Raw genomic sequence first — 22,316 nt, forward strand, 5'->3', positions numbered from 1 at the left:
ATACTCATTTAATCGTACATGACATCTTAAAAAGGAGTTGTGTTTTACAATAATTTGTTTCATTGCTTTTTTCTGTTTGAATAAGGTACAGATGCAACCTGTGTATTTGTAACTTTTGGAAATGATTAAACGTAAATAAAACACAGTTGTTAAGTATTATTTAAATAGCGCCACTAGTGTCATTAAACAGAATTGCTGAAATAATGACTTTTTACAAACCAGTTTCCTGAACACTCCCCCCATCTGCTAATAGTAAAATATAAATGATAGTTCAATTCAGTTGTTACAGAGAAATATCAGACCACATGATGGCGCCATTGACCAATCAGAATAGAGTATTCCAAAAAGCTGTGCAATAATGGCTTAGTTGTCTCTGCATATTAACTTGGGATAGAAGAAAATATCACACATCGTGCCTTTATGAAACATGAGCACATCAAATTGTGTAAATTGTTCGTAAAATCATTTTGTATGTAAAGTGTTGCATTCAATTCAATGGGACAATTTCATACTAGTGATTTATACATTTTTGTTTCATTTTTATTTTAGGATTTTTTTTAAGATAGAAAATCTTTCTGCTTATGTTACATGTTAAAGCCCATTACCTTTAAAATAGAATCAAGTGTAGCTGAACTGCAAAAAAACAAACAAACAAAAAAGCTACAATCAAGCAGACGGGAAAAGGAAATGACGAAAATGGCCAAATTTGGCAATATTGCACTTGTGAAATTATCTAGATTTCATTCTCAATATAGACCAGGCCTGAAAGTTTCATTGTATCATATTTCCCCCAAGTGGTTTTTAAAATATGACTTGAATGTTTTGTTATTGATATGCCAAATTTGGTGAAAACAGGATGGATTTGAAAAAGTTGGGATAAGTTCAGAAAAATTGGGAAAAATTCACGTTTTCTATCGTCCAGATTTCACAGAATTTGTACAAGGCCACTTTTAAGTACCAGTTAATCCTGAATTACATGATAATACCCAATTATATTTGTAAAAGAATTAATAAAAAAAACATTGCATAATTGTGGCAATGGCCTAAAACAAGTTTGAAAAATTGTGACTTTTCAGATAATAAAAAATTGCTGAAACATTTCCTTGGGAAAACTGACTTTTTGACCTTAAATAAATAAATAAATAAATACAAATTAAAAAATGTTATCACTGTTTGATGGCCTCTGAAATCCTGTCATATTTAAGACAGAAGATGTTCGAATAAAAACAGAACAGATAAAACTGATCCAAATAAATAAATCACATATAGGAGATGGGAATATAAACAGTCCAGATTTTCAAAAGCTTTTAATGCTTCAGTGTAAAATATTGGATGTCATGTCTTGTGACATTAGTGAAACATGCACTGATCCTTTAACCTGAAGGCAAATTTAAGCAAAAGCTGTAATGGTGTTTTAATAGAAAGAGTACACTGTTTAGAACCAAAGCATTTCAATCAAACATCCTGTTCTACAGATGATTCAAACGTAGTATTATAGACATCAATTACATCATATATGTTAAATGCTACATTACAGTATAGTACAATTAAAATATAAAACTTTGCAGTCATGAATACATTTTCTCATACACTTTTTCTAATATACACAAAATTCTTATAGGAATTATTAACATTATTGACTGATACACAACTACAACAAAACAAAACAGTTGCGTTTTTCATTCAATTTCAGCCTTATCTCAGTTTTAGGGCTCTAAACCATCTTAAACACCTTTCGCTTCCTTCACATTCATACAAAGTGCATCGCAATTCAACCATTTAAGAGACCTTCTGGATCTAATGCAATAAAATTCATAGGTTAAGTGCGGCTTATTCTCCAAATAAATTTTAGGGCCATTGAAATGGATCTACCTTTATCAGATATTGAATTGCACACATGATAGGATATATTGAGGAAACAAAGAACATAGTTTGATATACTGTATTTCCTTGTGACATGCTGTACATTTGCAAGGTCAAGGGGTCAATGTCATATCCAAGATTTTTGATGGCTTTGATCAGCAATATAACTTACCTGGGAAAATACCAAGTCTAGATATCAACATGTACAGTAAAATGTTCCGCTTTTGTTATACCTCCAACCAGTCCTGAATTACTACCCTTAAGTTTTAAAACCCATGTGGGCCATGAATGAAAGAAATACTCAACAGAAATGAACTGTACTTATCAGTGCATCATACACTTTGCTACAGTATTAACAATTAGCAGCTACGTGTGGGTAATTTTCAATGTTATGAATGTGACATGATGTAATAATGTCCTTTGGATTTCTTTGAATGACATTTTCATAATTTTTATGAAATTGTAAATCATTGTGCTACTTCTGATTACCCAAATCAAGGATTATCACTTGCAATTATTTTTGTTTTTAAGTGATAATCTGCAATGGCATACATTCACATGTCTTTCTGTTTTGTGATTCTTGCCATCATCATAGTGCAAAAGCAAGAGTTAGAGACCCTCTCCTCATTATGAGGAACGTGACTCTCCTCTAGCTCTTTAAATGTGTTGGATGCGCAGGTGATTTCACTCAGTTGATTTTTCTGCAACAAGATGAACTGAAATCAGACATCTATCATGTGGTTAAAGTCAACATCAAACAGCATTTGCAACTCTGAAATTCATTTCTGACTGAATCTTATAACTGTAATCTAATTACAAAAAGTAGTTTAACGAGTAAAATTGAAAATATTGTAATCAGATTAGAGTTACTGACTTTTAAGTAATTTATTTTTAAGTACATTAACTTGGGTTTCATGCGTTTACGTTATATTTATGTAGAATGTTTTTAAAACATGAATTATGTTTGCGTTGCCATGACAACTGAAGGGTGAGCACACCTTAATGAGTCTTTGTAATGAAGAAATGAGTAGTGCTGAGTGAATGACTTTCATGCAACAATTAACGAGAAAATATAGGCATTATTTTGAATTTGTTGAGAGGAATATCTTTTCTGCAAAAAGAGTTTTAGGAAGTAAATTACAAGTAATTAGAAATGTGAATACTTTTCCAAAGATGTAATCAATAGTCAGTAATCTGATTACGATTTTAGAGAAGTAATTAGTAATGTAATAATTTGTAGTGGATTACTTTTTTGAGTAACTCAAAGCGGTTTCTAATCCATATGTTCGGAATGGAACAGTAGCATACTGCACAGTGTAGGCTAAGTGTACGCTAAACATTGTATATGAAACAGTAAGCAGTATGCAAGGATAGAATTGGTTCCTATGCTTATGATGTGCATGTTAAATTAAGTGAATTAGCATCTCAAACATTAAAATGGTCATTTCGCATTTTGTATTCAATTGTGTGTAAAAATTTTGACTTTGCAGTCTGTTTAACTCTGCAGATGTTAAATTAGATTTAGATGTTGCTCTTTGTCAAATGTGCACATAATGTACACTGCAGAAAGGATAAGAATGATGTGGTAGTATGCTATTCCAAACAGTTTGACAAATTTCTAATCTTCATAGCATGCAAGAATGCTTGGATAACAGTGTTTACCTTCTCCTGCGCTGCAGATAAAGTCGAATGAGCCACTGCGCCACAAAAGGCCAGATAACAGCAAAGGCCACAGTTCCAGGAGAAATGTCAAACGGCCACCAGAATGGCTTCTTAAAAGTACAAATAAAGATACATTTACAAATCTTACAAAATAATGTCATTTGATTTATTTTTTGGCATAGCTGCATAAAAAAAATATAAGAAAACTAATTTTGGACAGTGGCCATCTCAGAAACACAATCAATAACGTCCCTCTTAAAAACCAGATGCTGAAACAAATGTTATGTGAACAATAAATGTTTAACCTTCAGAAAATGCTGTTTGTCCAATTCAGGGGGTCAAACTAAATATGTAATAATTTATTTTCTGGCGTTCACAATTTTTGCAATCCCGTGAGCAAAACTTTACTCCTAAATACAGTTTAAAACCCTGATATGTGTTAATTTTCTAGCAATAATCCTTAAAATTGAACTCCTCGGCTAAAGATAAAAAAATGAGAATTGCAAAATGGTTAAGTAACAGTGGAGTTAACAGTACAGTAACAGGTTGCATACAGTATTTAGCCTAAATACACTTCATAGAATCGTAAATCATTTAGTAGAGGCTAACTAGTTAGAGCACCAAAAGTTGGTTCATAGATATTGATAAACGTATAATTATTAAAGTAAATCAAAATATTTGTTTGATCATTTTTCTTGCAATAACAGAGTTGAATGAATGGAGATGACCGTAGAGGTCGACCAATAATGGATTTTGCAGATACCGATAACTAAGGTGGTGGGAAAGGCCGAAAACCAATTCATTGGCAAATAGTTATTAAAATGTATTTATATAATGTTAGTGAAATTTTCTTAGTCTTTCCTTACTGTGACAGGCACAGACATGGAGGCAACAAGAGTCCAAAATGAATAAAATCCCAGATGCAGTTTGAAGTTAAAACCAAAATAATAACCAGGAAAATGACAGATTTGGTGCATAAAGCAGGACTCAACTATGAAACAAGCCCAAACACACAAGTAGGGGTGGACGATATGACCAAAATCTTATCTTATATCCCAATATGAATAATTTTAGCTCACGATAACAATATATATCATGATGTAGTTACATTAGAAAAAAATAAAATAAATGGGTATATATATTAAGAAAACATAATGTCATGCCTATTTTTGAATAATCCAGTAAGTGAATTAAATACTTTACAAATTAAAGTTACTTCCTCTTATATACATTTTCCCTTTATTTGGAACTTCACAAACATAAATCGTTTAATCGTAAAACCGATATATCGGTGCAGATACTTGCATTATGGACTTATCGGTTAATGGCAAAAATCTATGCATAGATATAGTAATAATAATTAAAAAAAAATAAACTGGCAACTATCGGCATCGATTTTTGCCATTAACCGATAAGTCCATAATGTAAGTATCGGCACCGATTAATCAGTAAAACTGATATATCGGTAAACTTCTCGTTGACACTAAAATTGGTGTCAAATTTAAAAAGGGTCTAAATGACTAGTAAACTACCACTTTTAATTTTCAAAGAACGGGATTTGCTATTTTTTATTTTTATAAATGAAATGGGACACCAGTATGTTCCAAGTCCAAACCTAGAAGCTGAGGTTTAGTATCTGCCATTTTCAGTCCATTTAGCTACACTGTACTTAGGTTTAAGAAGAGGTATACAGACCTTTAGAGAGCATTGTAAACCAAAACAAAACAAAAAAAAATCAATACATTTGTTACCTTAGTTTTATTAGCTGGTGGTGATAGGTAGTCAGATGGCAGGGCTAAGAATCTTGCCTGTAAAGTGAAATGAATAAGGTTGCATTGTGCATTTTGTCTGTGTTACTTTTAGAAGATACAATTTTGGAGTGAAAGATGCTGCTTTGTAACCTGAGAGGCTGTGAGAGCTTCTAGCGTGTGTAATCTCTCTAATACACTCTGCATGTCGTCTTGCAGTCTGGCTAGAGCGCAGATGATCTGTTCATTGAGATTTTCCATTGCAGCTCCATCATTTCCCCAGTGCTCCCCGTCTCCCCCACTGCCCTGCTGCGATCTCGTTGACCCGGAGTCAAAGGCAGGTGACCTGGACCCTGATAAACATCACAAATAAAATTCTGTAGATGATAAGCAGTTTCATCCCAAACACCCTTTATATTTAAACTGGATGGGCTGCTTTACAGGGCCTTCTCACAGACCAAGTCTGCCAACATTATTAGCCTGCATCCCACTTGTGTTGAAACAGGCGTAATGTGATCACTGCTGTTTTGGGCAATTGTTTGTACCTCTTCCCCTCCTGACCACAGAACTGTCACTTCTGTTAACAGTAATGTTCTGTCTCGGTGACCCTCCTCTGCTGCTCCTCCCATCTTCTCCTCCATGCTGTACACCCTCCTTCAGTCCCAGCAGATCCTCTGATACCACCTCCTCTGTGGAGGACAGAGTGCTGTGGCTCTCCTCAGCCACGTCCAGTGAGTGATTTATGTGCATGTCAGAGCCCTGGTGTCCACAAACAAAAGCATTGCATAAATCCTCATGTGCTCTGTAGAATATCACTGTGTCCTACCCAGCTGTGAGTTTCCAGTGTTATCAATTTTATGTCTTAACTAAAAGTAAAAATGCTGTGCAAAAGGACACCATCACAGTCCATTAGGACATATTTGATGTTTACTATTAACAGCTATGTGGAGCAGGACTGATGAGATTTTAATGTGGGCAGGGATACCCAGTGCAACACAACATAATTAGCCATATTGAGATTTACAAATTTGTATAGGCTATGTACATACACTCACCTAAAGGATTATTAGGAACACCTGTTCAATTTCTCATTAATGCAATTATCTAATCAACCAATCACATGGCAGTTGCTTCAATGCATTTAGGGGTGTGGTCCTGGTCAAAACAATCTCCTGAACTCCAAACTGAATGTCAGAATGGGAAAGAAAGGTGATTTAAGCAATTTTGAGCGTGGCATGGTTGTTGGTGCCAGACGGGCCGGTCTGAGTAGTTCACAATCTGCTCAGTTACTGGGATTTTCACGCACAACCATTTCTAGGGTTTACAAAGAATGGTGTGAAAAGGGAAAAACATCCAGTATGCGGCAGTCCTGTGGGCGAAAATGCCTTGTTGATGCTAGAGGTCAGAGGAGAATGGGCCGACTGATTCAAGCTGATAGAAGAGCAACTTTGACTGAAATAACCACTCGTTACAACCGAGGTATGCAGCAAAGCATTTGTGAAGCCACAACACACACAACCTTGAGGCGGATGGGCTACAACAACAGAAGACCCCACCGGGTACCACTCATCTCCACTACAAATAGGAAAAAGAGGCTACAATTTGCAAGACCTCACCAAAATTGGACAGTTGAAGACTGGAAAAATGTTGCCTGGTCTGATGAGTCTCGATTTCTGTTGAGACATTCAGATGGTAGAGTCAGAATTTGGCGTAAACAGAATGAGAACATGGATCCATCATGCCTTGTTACCACTGTGCAGGCTGCTGGTGGTGGTGTAATGGTGTGGGGGATGTTTTCTTGGCACACTTTAGGCCCCTTAGTGCCAATTGTGCATCGTTTAAATGCCATGGCCTACCTGAGCATTGTTTCTGACCATGTCCATCCCTTTATGGCCACCATGTACCCATCCTATGATGGCTACTTCCAGCAGGATAATGCACCATGTCACAAAGCTCAAATCATTTCAAATTGGTTTCTTGAACATGACAATGAGTTCACTGTACTACAATGGCCCCCACAGTCACCAGATCTCAACCCAATAGAGCATCTTTGGGATGTGGTGGAACGGGAGCTTCGTGCCCTGGATGTGCATCCCACAAATCTCCATCAACTGCAAGATGCTATCCTATCAATATGGGCCAACATTTCTAAAGAATGCTTTCAGCACCTTGTTAAATCAATGCCACGTAGAATTAAGGCAGTTCTGAAGGCAAAAGGGGGTCAAACACAGTATTAGTATGGTGTTCCTAATAATCCTTTAGGTGAGTGTATATGCCCAAACAAATTGAACATTATATATGTTAATTGCCATATTTCAGATTTCTGTACAGGAAAACATATGGGATAATTTTAACTTGCACTGTAAATAAGAATGAAATACTTATTTTTGTATGATGATATTAACACTATTAAATCAAGTCAATCCAAGACTCATCAAATGTATGCATTGCTTTATTATTATTTTTTCATTGCCTCAAAATCAATACCTAAAAGAATACAGCAACAAGCATATTTAATGTGTATTTCATCTGTTCACTTATTATTTTATAGTCATCTTATTGGATCATCCATTATCTACTCCTTGGTAAACAACACAGGGTTCATGATGGCACATATCTGTACCTTTAAGAGTGAATGCTCATTAAAGAGCGTATCACTCGCACACCAATTTCAGATTTCAAGGAATATTAAGTTTGATTTGACCAAAAGTGCGGTTGTCTTTGTCAGTTAGTTACTGTACAAATATTTTCTCCACTTCCATCAGTTCGTCCCATTCATACCGGTCTGTAGAGACACGCTGTAAGGACGAGGGCATGAGAGGCAGGCACTATCGCATTGATTGATTGACAGCGTATTGAACGAATTACAGCTATTTGGAGCTAATGTCTCCCCTCATGTGACTATTTGCATATTTTCAGCAGTTGCCCCGCCTCCCATTCACCACACGCTTTATGGGCAGCGATGTTGCAATGAGCTGAAGTTTGAAGCTTTATTCACTGGGTGTCACTGTTTGACAGAGTGACTGCAGAAAGACGACTAATGCTAAACACATTGAGTTCACATCTCGTAATATTTTTATTTGTTTTATTTACGTACAGTCGTATATTTTGCTCACCCAAATTTTTGAGGAGACATTGCCTCCCTTGCCTACTTGGAGAAATCGCTGCTGCATCCCAGATGTTCTTTCTTCTGCAGAACATAAAGATCTTTAGAAGAATATTTAAGCTCTGTAGGTCCATACAATGAAAGTGAATGGTGACCAAAACTTTGACATATCACATAAAGGCATCATTAAACAATTCACATGATTCCAGTGGTTTTATCAATGTCTTCTGAAGTGATCCAGTTGGTTTTGGGTGAGAAGACCAAAAAGTGAAACCACCTTTTTCACTGTACTTGCCATTGCAGTCTCTAGGCATGATCATGACTTCAAGCTCGATACCACGTCCTAGTGCTTGACGCATGCTCAGAGCACAAGATGGTGCTATAGGAAGTGTAATCGAGCTTGAAATCACGATCGTCAAGGAGACTGCTGATGTCAAGATTTATAGTGAAAAAGGAGTTAATGTATATTTGGTCTTTTCTCACCAAAACCAACTGGATCACTTAAGAATACACTGATTTAACCACTGGAGTTTGATAGATATAGATATTTTTATGAAGCCTTTATGTGCTTTTTGGACTTTTTTTTGGACAAATTTCTGGTAACCATTCACATGTATTGTACAGAGCTGAGATATTCTTCCAAAAATCTTCATTTGTGTTCTGCGGAAGAAACAAATTTACACACATCTGGGATGGCCTGATACTGTAACATTCTTTATATTAGTATTGACTTGGTACCGAGGTAAATCGACTTTTCATCAGGGAGACTATTTTAAAATCGTTTGTCTTATGAATTGCGATTTGTAGCAAACATGATTTTTTCCCCATTCCTTCTACGTATATCAGCATTACACTAGGCATCTGCAATACAGGTCTCAAGTATCAATTATTGAAAAACGTATCGGTTGATAACTACCTAAAAACCAAGTGACTGACAAAATGTCTTGTCGCTTGATGTAGTCACAGCTGGTTAGGACAAAAACACTTACATTTATTACGTACCTTTAACACATTGAGCCTAGTTGGACACAGTGAAGAAGTAAACCGACATTTCCTGAGAAAATCTTACCTCCTCTGCAACAAACTGGTCCACAGAGTCACAGTACACCTCACTGTCTGAGTCACTTGCCACATGGGAACTGGACACATCTTCGGTCACATTTAAAAAGATTAATTTATCTTTATGTAATCAGTCCAACAAGTAACTACAGTACATATTGTTACTTTCACAAAATCATTGACAGACTTAAACCATGTCCTAAATACATTCACGTAAACCAGATCTTACATTTAGGGACGTGCATCAAGTCTGAGCTATATTAATAAATATCTAACTCTAAAGTCCTCCTCACCTTTGATGTATCCATTGACCTCTACGATCTCTCCATTGTGATTAATGTTTTCAGACTCCTCCTTAGACTCTTGCTCATTGTGATCAGACTTAGCACAATGCGTTCCATTGGAAACAACTTTATGTTTCCTGATACTGCCATTAGATACATGTCCTTTAAGCCTCCCTGCTGAAGCCCTTTTCTTAGGTTGTGGGGCTGAAAAGACACCATAATTTGTGTCAAAGCCAAGATATGTTTTGGATCTTTCCTTCATTTTAAGCTTAAGGATCTTTGTTACCCGCTGGATCAGGTGAAAAACAGATGTCTGATCACTCAAAGCATAGTGTTTCTAATCAAGCAACATGGTTTGAGTCAGTATGTCAGTAGCGCAAACAGCGTAGGGAGAGTAAAGCCAGCGTCACACTAGCAGACTCAAAACATCTCAGTTGTGGCCAAGGGTGTCAAACATGCCGAGTGTTTTGCTGAGATCTCTTACCCTGTCATGTGGAGCGGTCAAAACGTTGCTGATGCCATCCTAGCAGTGTCTTTTCTGCCGTCATCCAAAAGAGACAAGCGATCGTGAGTATCGAAATATAATTAATATACCCTCCAAAAGGCTATATTCGCGTTATGATTATGAATTACAGTGACGACCTACAGATTTCTTCTCCGTCCAGGTTGTCTCGGAACGATTGCTCTGTTCATGTATGCTTATACCAAACGAACAAAGGGAGAAAATGAACCAGGTTCCAAAACAAATGCTTCAAATGAGACAGGTGTAAAAACGGATTAAGGAAGCGATTCATGGAGTATTTTTTACCTTGTGAAAGTGTGTGATTGTGTGTTTATACCCTTGTGGCTTGCTGAAGAACACGTGTCCATATGCAGCTTTCAGAGAGTAAAGAAATTATGTTCAATTATGGAAGTCAATTTTCAGACATTTTCATAATCGATTATTGTGGAAATTAATGATCAATTAACTGTTAACGTTAATATAGCAAAACGCACATGGAGGACTCCAAATAATTTGTGCATGTAGAATACTGTTTAAATATAATTTTAATGAAGTATTGGCATTTTTCTCTTAAAAAATATTCTTAGTTCAGTGTATTTAAATACATTTAGGCTGCGTTTAGTACAAATTTGTTAATTGTTTAATTACTGTTAATGAATTAGGCAACTGTTAAAAATGACTTTTATACAAGATATATCACGTATGCATACAGTGAGGGAAAAAAGTATTTGATCCCCTGCTGGTTTTGTACGTTTGCCCACTGACAAAGAAATGATCAGTCTATAATTTTAATGGTAGGTTAATTTGAACAGTGAGAGACAGAATAACAACAAACAAATCCAGAAAAACGCATGTAAAAATGTTATAAATTGAATTGTATTTTAATAAGTATATTAAATAAGTATTCGAGCCCCTCTCAATCAGAGATTTCTGGCTCCCAGGTGTCTTTTGTACAGGAAACGAGCTGAGATTAGGAACACACTCTTAAAGGGAGTCATCCTAATCTCAGCTTGTTACCTGTATATAAGACACTTGTTCACAGAAGCAATCAATCAATCAGATTCCAAACTCTCTCAAAGAGCTGTCTAAGGATGTCAGGGACAAGATTGTAGATCTACACAAGGATGGAATGGGCTACAAGACCATCGCCATGCAGCTTGGTGAGAAGGTGACAACAGTTGGTGCGATTATTCGCAAATGGAAGAAACACAAAAGAACTGTCAGTCTCCCTCTATCTGGGGCTCCATGCAAGATCTCACCACGTGGAGTTGCAATGATCATGAGAACGGTGAGGAATCAGCCCAGAACTACACAGGAGGATCTTGTCAATGATCTCAAAGCAGCTGGGACCATAGTCACCAAGAAAACAAATGGTAACACACTACGCCGTGAAGGACTGAAATCCTGCAGCTCCCGCAAGGTCCCCCTGCTCAAGAAAGCACATGTACAGGCCCGTCTGAAGTTTGCCAATGAACATCTGAATGATTTAGAGGAGAACTGGGTGAAAGTGTTGTGGTCAGATGAGACCAAAATCGAGCTCTTTGGGATCAACTCAACTCGCCATGTTTGGAGGAGGAGGAATGCTGCCTCCACCGTCAAAAATGGAGGTGGAATCATTATGCTTTGGGGGTGTTTTTCTGCTAAGGGGACAGGACAACTTCACCGCATCAAAGGGATGATGGACGGGGCCATGTACCGTTAAATCTTGAGTGAGAACCTCCTTCCCTCTGCCAGGGCATTGAAAATGGGTCGTGGATGGGTATTCCACCATGACAATGACCCAAAACACACGGACAAGGCAACAAAGGAATGGCTCAAGAAGAAGCACATTAAGGTCCTGGAGTGGCCTAGCCAGTCTCCAGACCTTAATCCCATAGAAAATCTGTGGAGGGAGCTGAAGGTTCGAGTTGCCAAACGTCAGCCTTGAAACCTTAATGACTTGGAGAAGATCTGCAAAGGAGTGGGACAAAATCCCTCCTGAGATGTGTGCAAACCTGGTGGCCAACTACAAGAAACGTCTGGCCTCTGTGATTGCCAACAAGGGTTTTGCCAAGTCATGTTTTGCAGAGGGGTCAAATACTTATTTCCCTCATTAAAACATTTTTGACATGCGTTTTTTCTGGATTTGTTTGTTGTTATTCTGTCTCTCACTGTTCAAATTAACCTACCATTAAAATTATAGACTGATCATTTGTTTGTCAGTGCGCAAACGTACAATATCGGCAGGGGATCAAATACTTTTTTCCCTCACTGTATTTGAGTTTGGATCGTGGGCCTTTGGACTTATTTTTTATTTGAAATTAAGTCAAATCATAACACGCTGTGTAAACACAGAACTTAACGTAATGTTTCTAAGGTGACGATGGTGAGATGTCAGCTGAATGTACCTTCATGCTTTCCAGGTGACTGCTGACATAATTGTACATTTGGATGAAACAAGGAGATCAACAGTGCTTGTTGTCATGTACTTTAACACACACTCATGGTGTGTGCAGAAAGGTTTAATGTTAATTTATAGAGAAACGTTCCAACATTGTGTACATTGAGCCCGCTTCATCTCTCTGATCTGTGTCTTTTTCTGTGAACCGGATAATGACGTGCAGCCCTCAAGCACCCTCTAGAGGCAAGTGACTGTATAGACAGCCTTATCAACATCTGTTGGCTTGATTGAGAACACATTTATCACAAAATTAATTAATCGACGATCGATAAGATTAATAAATTAAATTAATAATGACAATTAATCAATTTTCAATCAATCATTAACATCCCTAAGTTCAATAAAAACAACAGACAGTTGTAGCTCCGCTTTCTGGTGTCATTTTAGTGTAGGAAAACACTTGGTGACAGAATCACTTTGGATTACAATCAGTGTTTGTGAATATGTGCAGCAGAGTGTGATGAAAGAATCAGATCACCTTGACATCCTGTGAGTTCTTCAGTAAAAAAAGACAAAATCCTGACACAAAACCCCGCCTCAGCAACAGAATAATTTTTTCAAGTAAGTCTGATGTGCTTTTTCAATTTTTAAGCTATTAACTAAGCAGAGAGTCCCGACGGTCAAGTGATTAGCACCTCCCTCTGACAGATGCTAATGCATGCTTCAACTCCCTTCGCCTTGCCGACGATTATGTTAACGAAGCTCACACCTGAAAATCACTAGAAAAACCGGCTAGTGTGCCGCCGGCTTTACATGCTGACACTGAATACTTAGGGTTGTTTGTTCAAATCCAATAATTATAATAGTGATGTTTTACCTTTTTTCACCTCTTTAACTTCCTCTTCTTCAACTCCCACCACCTCCTCATGGTCATATACTCTGTCTTCCAGCCCTATTGATTTGGTTTTTGGAGGCTCAGATATTTTGACGGGGTAACTGCCCAGACTGCCGTTCATCTCCATCGTCCTGATGATGCTTTTAGTGACACTTTTGGGTGGTGATGTCAGCATGCTCCCAAAGCCTGGAGAAAAGTACAGCACATGTGCAAGGTGATGCTTTGTGAATCGATTCTAACAGGACTACTCTACAAGAATCTGAAAGCACAGATCTACCAGTAACATTATAACCTCTAACAGCACCTAGCAATCTAAACTAATAATAGCAGTGAGTGAACCGAGGTCTCAAAGGTGACACCTGGGCTAAAACACTATTATCTAAGGGCACAGGCCACTGTGAGAACACAATGCTATTCACTTGCCTTCAAGTTGCCTAGCAAATCTTTCCAAGCGGGCTGAGCACCAAACAAAGTTTAATTAGTTAATACATGTGAACAAGATGCTATAATTCTGTATGAATTTGGTTTAATATTATCTTGATTCGATATAATAACATTTCAATTATAAAGTATGACTTTTGAAGTATGATTTTTTAGAAAAATGTATGAGCAAAATACAAATGAGAATTTCTCAACAGAACAAAGTTATTTAGTACACAATATAAATGTTCAAAGTTCAAATAATGAAGCATTTCTCATACCTTTCTCTTTACAAAAAAAAAAAGTTTACAAACAAATAAGCAAGATTCAGGCTGATCAGGTGCAAGACAAGCAATAAAACTGAACAGAATATTTCCTGAAAAAATATGATATGTAACAATAAACTTCTTTATAACAGGCAATGGATAGCTGTACTTGTTTTTATCCTTAGCCTAGCTCATATTTTTTGCGAGATTACATGGCTCTCTGGAATACTCGATTCTGACTGGTCAATGGTGCCATCTAGTGGTCAGATATCTCAGAGTAACAACCGCTCTTCTGGATATTGTGTATTTGCGAGTCATCTTTCCTGTTTTTCAGATCACTCTGCAATTTACAGTATACAAGTAAGCTAATAAAATTATTTCAAATCAATGTTTCATGTGCATTCATTTGTTTATTTGTGGATTCTGTTCAGCGATTTATTTCTTCCCACATAGTTAAATTATTTCAACTGAAATTACTATTTTATGTCCATGTATTTATTTATTTGGTGTGCATATATATATAGTGTGTATGTGTGCTTGTGTGTGAAAGTGCATATTTATTTTTTATAATTTGTCATTGTTATTACAATCCCATTATAGCTTTTTAAATATGTAAAAATTCTACATTCTATCAGTTAATATTATGTCATGAATTTGCATACTAGTGATATGAGTGGTCACTGTTTGAAATAATGTGTACAATTTACATTGAATTTACATTTGTATAACAAGTGGTAAAATGGTACTGCCACTTTAAGAATGGTGGCAGTTCAACTAGCATTTTGCACAGAATTGTTTCAGTTGAGCACACATTGACATAAGCGGAGTCGGGCAGTTTCTTTACCACATTCGTGCTATATGTGACTAGAATTCATGTTTTCTATTCACAGATCAACAACTGACTGTAAAGAACAGAAAGGATATTAAAAGACACATTGTTCAATGAAAGTGGAATGCGGGCTCTCATGTTTGATGGACAAATATTACATGGAAGGTGTGTTCCTTTTTAATCTCAAGCACTTTTCAACAAAACAAGGCAATTTCCAGGTATTCCAATACTTACATTTCTATCAGCTAAATTCAAGCACTTTAAAGGGATAGTTAACCCAAAAATGAAAATTCTCATAATTTAAACACCCTCATGCCATCCTAGATGTGTATGAATTTCTTTCTTTTGCAGAACACAAATTATGATTTTTAGAAAAATATTTCAGCTCTGAAGGTCAGTACAATGCAAGTGAATGGGTTCCAACATGTTGAAGCTCCAAAAAGCACATAAAGGCATCGTAAAAGTAATCCATACGACTTCAGTTGTTTAATCCATATTTTCAGAAGTGATTTGATAGGTGTGGGTGAGAAACAGATTAATATTCATGTAATTTTTTGCTAAACATTCTTCTCCCTGCCCAGTAGAGGATGATATGCACTAAGAATGTTAATCACCAAAAACACAAGATGAATTTGAAACTTAAAAGTAAAGTTGTATGTTTATAGTAAAAAAAGAAGAAATATTGAAGACATGGATTAAACCATAGTGCTTTTTTGAGCATAACAATTTTGGCACCCATTCACTTGCATTGTATGGACCTACAGAGCTGAAATATTAATTTGTGTTCTGCAGCAGAAAGTCATACAGATTTGGGATGGCATGAGGGTGATTAAATGATGAGACAATTTTCATTTTTGGGTGAACTACATTCCTTTAAGCACTACAAGGACTTTGTGTGAACCCTTTAAGAAGTGTAGAAAAAAAGAGATAGAGAGATTTGATATTTGACAGGTAATTTAATTTATGATTGCATAGACAGAAAATAATTTTGCAAATTTCCAAGTATCGAGTTTTGCCTCGATATAGTTAGTCATTTATTTTGGTTTGCGATATTTTGAAATACTATATATTGTCCCATCTGGAGTACGAGTTTTTTTTTTTTTTTTATTATAGGCTGTGATAAGCTTGAATGGAAAATATACCTGATATTAGTTCAAATATACCTGATATTCAAATAGTTTATTTGAATGCACATTGTTTTCAGTAGAGACTGATGCACTGATGTCAAACTTTTGTCTGATACCAAAAGCCGATAATTATTTATTATTCCATGTTATGGCTGATAACCGATATGAAGGCTGATATTGTAAATACAAATACAGTATTTTAGTTTATTTTAGACTTAATTGTTAGCATGAGAAACAAGTGACATTTTTAAACTCGAGCGAAAAGTTATTAAAAATGACTTTACTATGAACCAAGTCGTAGAAGCCCCTCCTCCTGTCCTTTTCCGGAAGAGAAGGGGGAATACTCGCGGGTTCGCGGGATTCGTGCAAATGCAAGTTTAAACACAAATGTATAATCCAGAGCTAAAACTCGCGCAAGCAATGAGAGGCGAAATTTTCTTAGAGTTGTATGGGAACGCCCCATAAGATCTGATATTTTCTGCTTCAAATATCAGCTAATCAGACAGATACAATCATTAAAAAACGCTGCAGATTGTCGATACTGATCAGGCCACCAATATATTGTGCATTAGAGAGAATTGTTGCTATAGAGAAATCTTCATGACTTTGGATTTAAACAAAAGAGGTAATATGAGAATGCAGGTCTTTCCCTAAAGTCACTTTACCTGTGCTCAAATCTGACACTTGTGTTATCTTCTTCTTCTCATCTACGAGCTCATAGAACGGTCCGATAACCAGCAGGAGCTCCTCCACCTCATTTGTCACAGGCATGCTTTCCAGGATCTATTCAGGGAAAGAAAAAATGAAGTTACAGAAAAGATGGAACACAAATGACACAATCTCTTTCCAAACCATACAATAATTCAAAAAACACATTTACCAGTTTCAAATCGTCCACATAAGCTGTCATGGCCTCCTCCTTTGGCATTTCACCAAGAGAATTCCACGCATCCCTAAACACAAACACCAGAGAGAGGGTCACGCAGAGATAACTTTGCACTGATAAGCTGCAGGCCATCACTGATGTTTTTCATCTCAAACTTGACAACTGAAACTCTAGCAGAGAGCACATTATCACAGTTTACACATTTCAAGGTGACTCTCAGGACTCATGTTTAAAAGACTGAGGAAATATGAAAGGATGAATACATAATTCTTATCAACCCATCCGAGCATTTGATGAAGATGCATTAGCTCCAATAATTCAATACAACTTTCAAGTTTTTGCAGAAGTGACAAATGCAGAACTTTCAGTTGCACTCAAGAAAGTTACTAATGATGCAAACTTTGATCTTTTATCTCACTGACATTTCAACAGATGAACAGTTCACTCTCAGTAGGTCAATGAATTTATCTAGATTTCTGTGCCACTAGCAACAAATGGAATTGCAAAACAAACAAACAGTCCTGTCCCAAACTGGCATATTGGCTGAGAGAGAATGACATGTCAGACCCCTCAAATAAACAGAGCCATGTTGTGAAAGCGGTATGAGATCCAAATTGATATATCTCTCTATCTCTCTATCTCTATCTCTCTCTCTCTTAAATATATATTTGATTAAATACCATTTGGCTTTGCCAACGGGATCCCAGAATCCTGGCCTTGGAATGTTGCAGGGGCCTTTTGTTGCTTGTTTGTAGTAGCTATAAAATTTCAGCATCATGTCATTGGATGGTTGAAATGACCCTAAAGAAAAATAAGATATATATATATGACATATATATATATATATATATATATATATATATATATATATATATATATTGTGACACATGGGGTCAATCCATAAAAAGACTTATATGAGATTACATATTCCATAAAAATAAGACATTCTATTTATATAGGTTATATAATTACATTATGCAGTATATTGTATTCATATATATATATATATGTGTGTGTGTGTGTGTGTGTCTAAATTAAGGACCGTTAAGATTTTTATCAACATTATTTTCATGAAATTTAAGCAGTTTCCACAAGATTCTCATTATGATCATGTTACAGCACTGCAAAAAAAGTTAAATCATTCTCATTATTGAAAAAACTATGGAAAATTAAAAATTGTTTGATGGGTCACTGACAAATAAAGTTGTCTGAGGTATTAAAAATGAAAATTTGCAACTGTTTTGGTTTCATAATTTTTATGAAAAACCTTTATAGCCATTTTCTACCAAAAAGAGTCATGTGGTATAACTATCAAGTGAAAGGTATTCAAATACTTAATCATTAATTAATCACTATTGCCCACAAAAGCCTTCGTCGGCCAATTGACAGGGACAATTGCATCTATGTGAACCTCTACAATTAATCTAGATGGACTTCAAAGACTTTGGTCATTAATCTTACAGTTCAAACACAATCGATGTTTAATCACTGACCCTTATCACTTAGTTTAATAATTTTAAAACATGATTTTACCTATACATAATTAATATTTACATTACATTCATAATGTTAGCCAGAGGGAACTGGCCCCCACAGTGAGTCTGGTTTCTCCCAAGGTTATTTTTCTCCATTAATCTACATCTTATGGAGTTTTGTGTTCCTTGCCACAGTCAGCCTACGGCTTGCTCACTGGGGTTATTAACTCTTTCCCGCCAGCGTTTTAAAAAAAAAGTTGCCAGCCACCGCCAGGGTTTTTGACGATTTTCGCAAAACTTTAATGGCCCGTAGAATATTTAATTCCATGAATATATGAAGATGCTATATATCAAAATAAAGATCTGAGCCTCTGCTTTTAGGCAAATAAAAAACGATTTTATTTTATCTTCATTTGTTATTTTTAATGCCATTAAGGCATTAAAGGTAGGCTTTGTCAAAAACAACATTTCGGACAAAAAGCTGAGAAAAAGGCATTTCTATCTACATTTTGAGCTACATTCTCAAAACTCCACTTTACGTTTAAGACGATCGTAGTCTGTTTCTTTGATCAAAGAGTTGCGTACTCTTTCAAAACATGCGTCTGGGTCTTTCTTATCAGTATTCCACCTAAAACACGGATACCAGGAAAATTCCGTGTTTGGCGGAAGCTTTTTCATAAAACCCGGAAAATTCCGTGTTTGGAAGGGAAAGAGTTAATATAATTATCATTTAATTATTTTAAACCATTAAAATCAAATTTTGTCTAAATTACACAATGATGATTAATCGACTTTATGGACGTTGCAGTTTTTGTCGTCTGTTAATGCTGATGTTCTGTGAAGCTGCTTTGAAACGATGTGTGTTGTGAAAGGCGCTATACAAATAAAATTGAATTGAATTGAATTAATAAAAACAAATAAAAACAATCAGACACATTGTTCAAGGTAAAACAATCTATATATTTAATATAAATATCATGAATTTTGAGTTATAAATATCAAGAGGTTTTTTTCATATTGACTGTATAACCTGAAAAAAATTTGCCTTTTTATAAATAATTTAAAAATATAATATTTTCACACTTAGTTAAATATTACACATAATCTTATTTTTTAAAGAAATAATAATAAAACATAATTTTGCAATACTCATGACAATATTTGTATTTTATTTTTCAGGAATTTTAGCTTTCACAATGAGACTTTTACTTTTTTTTTTACTTTGTCTGAACAGTTACACCACATGACATTATCTACTTTAAACATATAAAATGACTTTACATTTATAAATTGAAATAATGCTCATCATAGAAGAGTTTTATTCAAATTGTTTCATATGAACTGCATTTTACATGTATTTCTGAATAATTTAAAAGATCTAATTTCTTCTGAACACAAATTAAGATTTTTAGAAGAAGCTCTGTAGATTCATATAATGCAACTGAAAGGTGGCCAGAACTTTTCAGCTCCTAAGCAGCTCCTTTTCAGCTCAATAAAGCTCATAAAGGCAGCTTAAAAGTAATCCAAACGACTCAAGTCATTAAATTCATGTCTTCTGAAGCGATATGATAAGTGTGTGTGATAAACAGATCAATATTTAAAGGGTTAGTTCACCCAAAAATGAAAATTATCCCATAATTTACTCAACCTCAAGCCATCCTAGGTGTATATGACTTTCTTCTTTCAGCCAAACACAATCAGAGTTATATAAAAAATATCCTGGCTGTTCCAAGTGAATGGTACCATAGATTTTGAAGCCCCAAAAAAGTGCATCAACCCATCAAAAAAGTAATCCATACAGAGGGTTAATAAAGGCCTTCTAAAGTGAAGCGATGCATTTTTTTGTAAGAAAAATATCCATATTTATAACTTTATAAAATATAATCACTGGCTTCCTCTATCCTCTGTTCTTCCACATTCGTCACTTCTAACTGGAGCTTACGCTACGCCTACTACATACGCCGGAACTCGACTTTCTCGTGAATGCCCGGATGGCCATTGATTATAGTTACTTATTTATTTATTATTATTATTATTTATATAATTCCTTATTTACTATTAATTCTCCTCCCTGCCCAGTAGGGGGTGATATGCACAAATATAATGTGAAACACCAAAAACAAAAGAATGTGAAAGTGGAGATAAAAAAAAAAAAAAAAAGACTTAAATATTGATCTGTTTCTAACTCACACCTATCATATCGCTTCTGAAGACATGAATTTAACCACTGGAGTCTTATTGATTACTTTTATGCTGCCTTTATGTGCTTTTTTAGCTTCAAAGTTCTCACCACTATTTATTTGTATTGTATGGACCTACAGAGCTGAGATATTCTTCTAAAAATATTAATTTGTGTTCTGCGGAAGAAAAAAAAAAAGTCATACACATCTGGGATGGCATGAGGGTGATTAAATCATCAGGGAATTTTCATTTTTGGGTGAACTATCCCTTTAAGGCCATTTCAAAATACCATTATAATACGACACTCAATGGTGCTAGACATAAGCCTTCAGTACTTCATTACAAATCACCCAACACACACCACTGATGATCCGGGACTGTGGCACACACGGGAGCTATTTAAGCACGTAAACCATGCTGAATGTAGGCTAATCGCGTTGAAGCTGATGGAGTCTATGTGATTCCGTGCAAAGCGCCCTGTTTTTATTTCCACGTTTGATTATCAAATCTAAGTAGGCGAGGGGTCGCGTGCACTGCGTTTACAGCTGCAATATTACACATAGTACACTGACTAAATGACTGTATCCCATTTATAATCATGAGAAAGCACTCACCGTTTGAAGGTAAACTTTGGATCACTTTGACAGCAGCATTGAACCTCAGCTCGTAGACAGATTTGCTGTCACCCTCCATCGTGACAAGCTAACCTCTGCAACAAGCTCTGGATTAAACCTAGCAACAAAATTACATTATTAATCGAGAGGTGCTACGTGTTTTCCTTGCATTGCGATTTGATTTGTTACTGTACAGTAAACCTAAGACGGTAGTTACAAGTAATGTAATGTCTGTATTTAATATCAAACCCTTCAAAGTGGTAAACAAAGCAACAGACAATCTGTTATGTCGCAAAATTATCCTCAAGGACAAGAGAGACATTACATAGAGTGCATAAGAAGCTATTTAAAGCGATAGTTCGAGTTCAAACTCGATTTAAAAGGTACAAATAACGTTTAAATAAGCAAGACCATTTGAAACTTTACCATTTGCTGTTCAACCTGCTGTGCTAGAGACTGACCTCCTGAATACGTGCCTAACATTCGCCATACGAAAGCTTTCGTCGGATGTTTGCTGGGAATTGTAGTTCTGTTTGAGAAAATGCTTCATTAAGTCTTGCGGAAACAGTATTTAAATCCTACAAGTACCAATATTCCGTTTCTCCACGAGTAACATTGCAGGAAGATGCATTGTGGGAGTTGTAGTTCTAAGTCGTAAGCTTATCCAAAGTGGGTTTCTGACTTGTAAACTGTGTCTTACTTCAGTTTGAGGTTATTTTGAAATATTTGATGATGAAACTTTTATTTATTTGGAAACTTTGTGTAATAGTCACATTAGTACCTTATTAGTTAATACATTGTAAGGGGCCATTTACACCGAACGTGTACTTTGTGCAAATAAAGAAATAAATAACAAAGCTAGACCAGCACCACAAATAGAGCAGAACACAGCTATCTCAAGATGCTGTTTTAACTGTTGAAGTTCTTTTTAACTTGTCTGTTTCTCCAGAAACCCATCCAGTGCATAGTTTTTCAACAGTTTTCATGAGTAAACATGCGCTAGATTGACATGTCGCTCC

At 35.9% G+C, this 22,316-nt stretch overlaps 1 protein-coding gene across 1 annotated transcript; it reads right to left on the reverse strand.

The window, feature by feature from the left end:
* Positions 1-580: 580 nt before the first annotated feature.
* On the reverse strand, positions 581-21,797 carry LOC127635267 (acyl-CoA-binding domain-containing protein 5A-like). The gene is made up of 13 exons (XM_052115177.1): positions 21,724-21,797; positions 21,298-21,415; positions 17,708-17,828; positions 17,022-17,094; positions 16,807-16,924; positions 13,482-13,685; positions 9,732-9,926; positions 9,449-9,528; positions 5,819-6,032; positions 5,427-5,626; positions 5,277-5,333; positions 3,526-3,635; positions 581-2,564 (listed from the first exon to the last, which is right to left on the reverse strand). The coding sequence occupies exons 2-13, from the start codon at positions 21,374-21,376 to the stop codon at positions 2,552-2,554; spliced, it is 1,464 nt and encodes a 487-aa protein (XP_051971137.1). The 5' UTR covers positions 21,377-21,415; positions 21,724-21,797; the 3' UTR covers positions 581-2,551.
* Between the last annotated feature and the right edge of the window lie 519 nt (positions 21,798-22,316).

Source organism: Xyrauchen texanus, chromosome 42 (assembly GCF_025860055.1).
Source record: "Xyrauchen texanus isolate HMW12.3.18 chromosome 42, RBS_HiC_50CHRs, whole genome shotgun sequence".
Lineage (NCBI taxonomy): Eukaryota > Metazoa > Chordata > Actinopteri > Cypriniformes > Catostomidae > Xyrauchen > Xyrauchen texanus.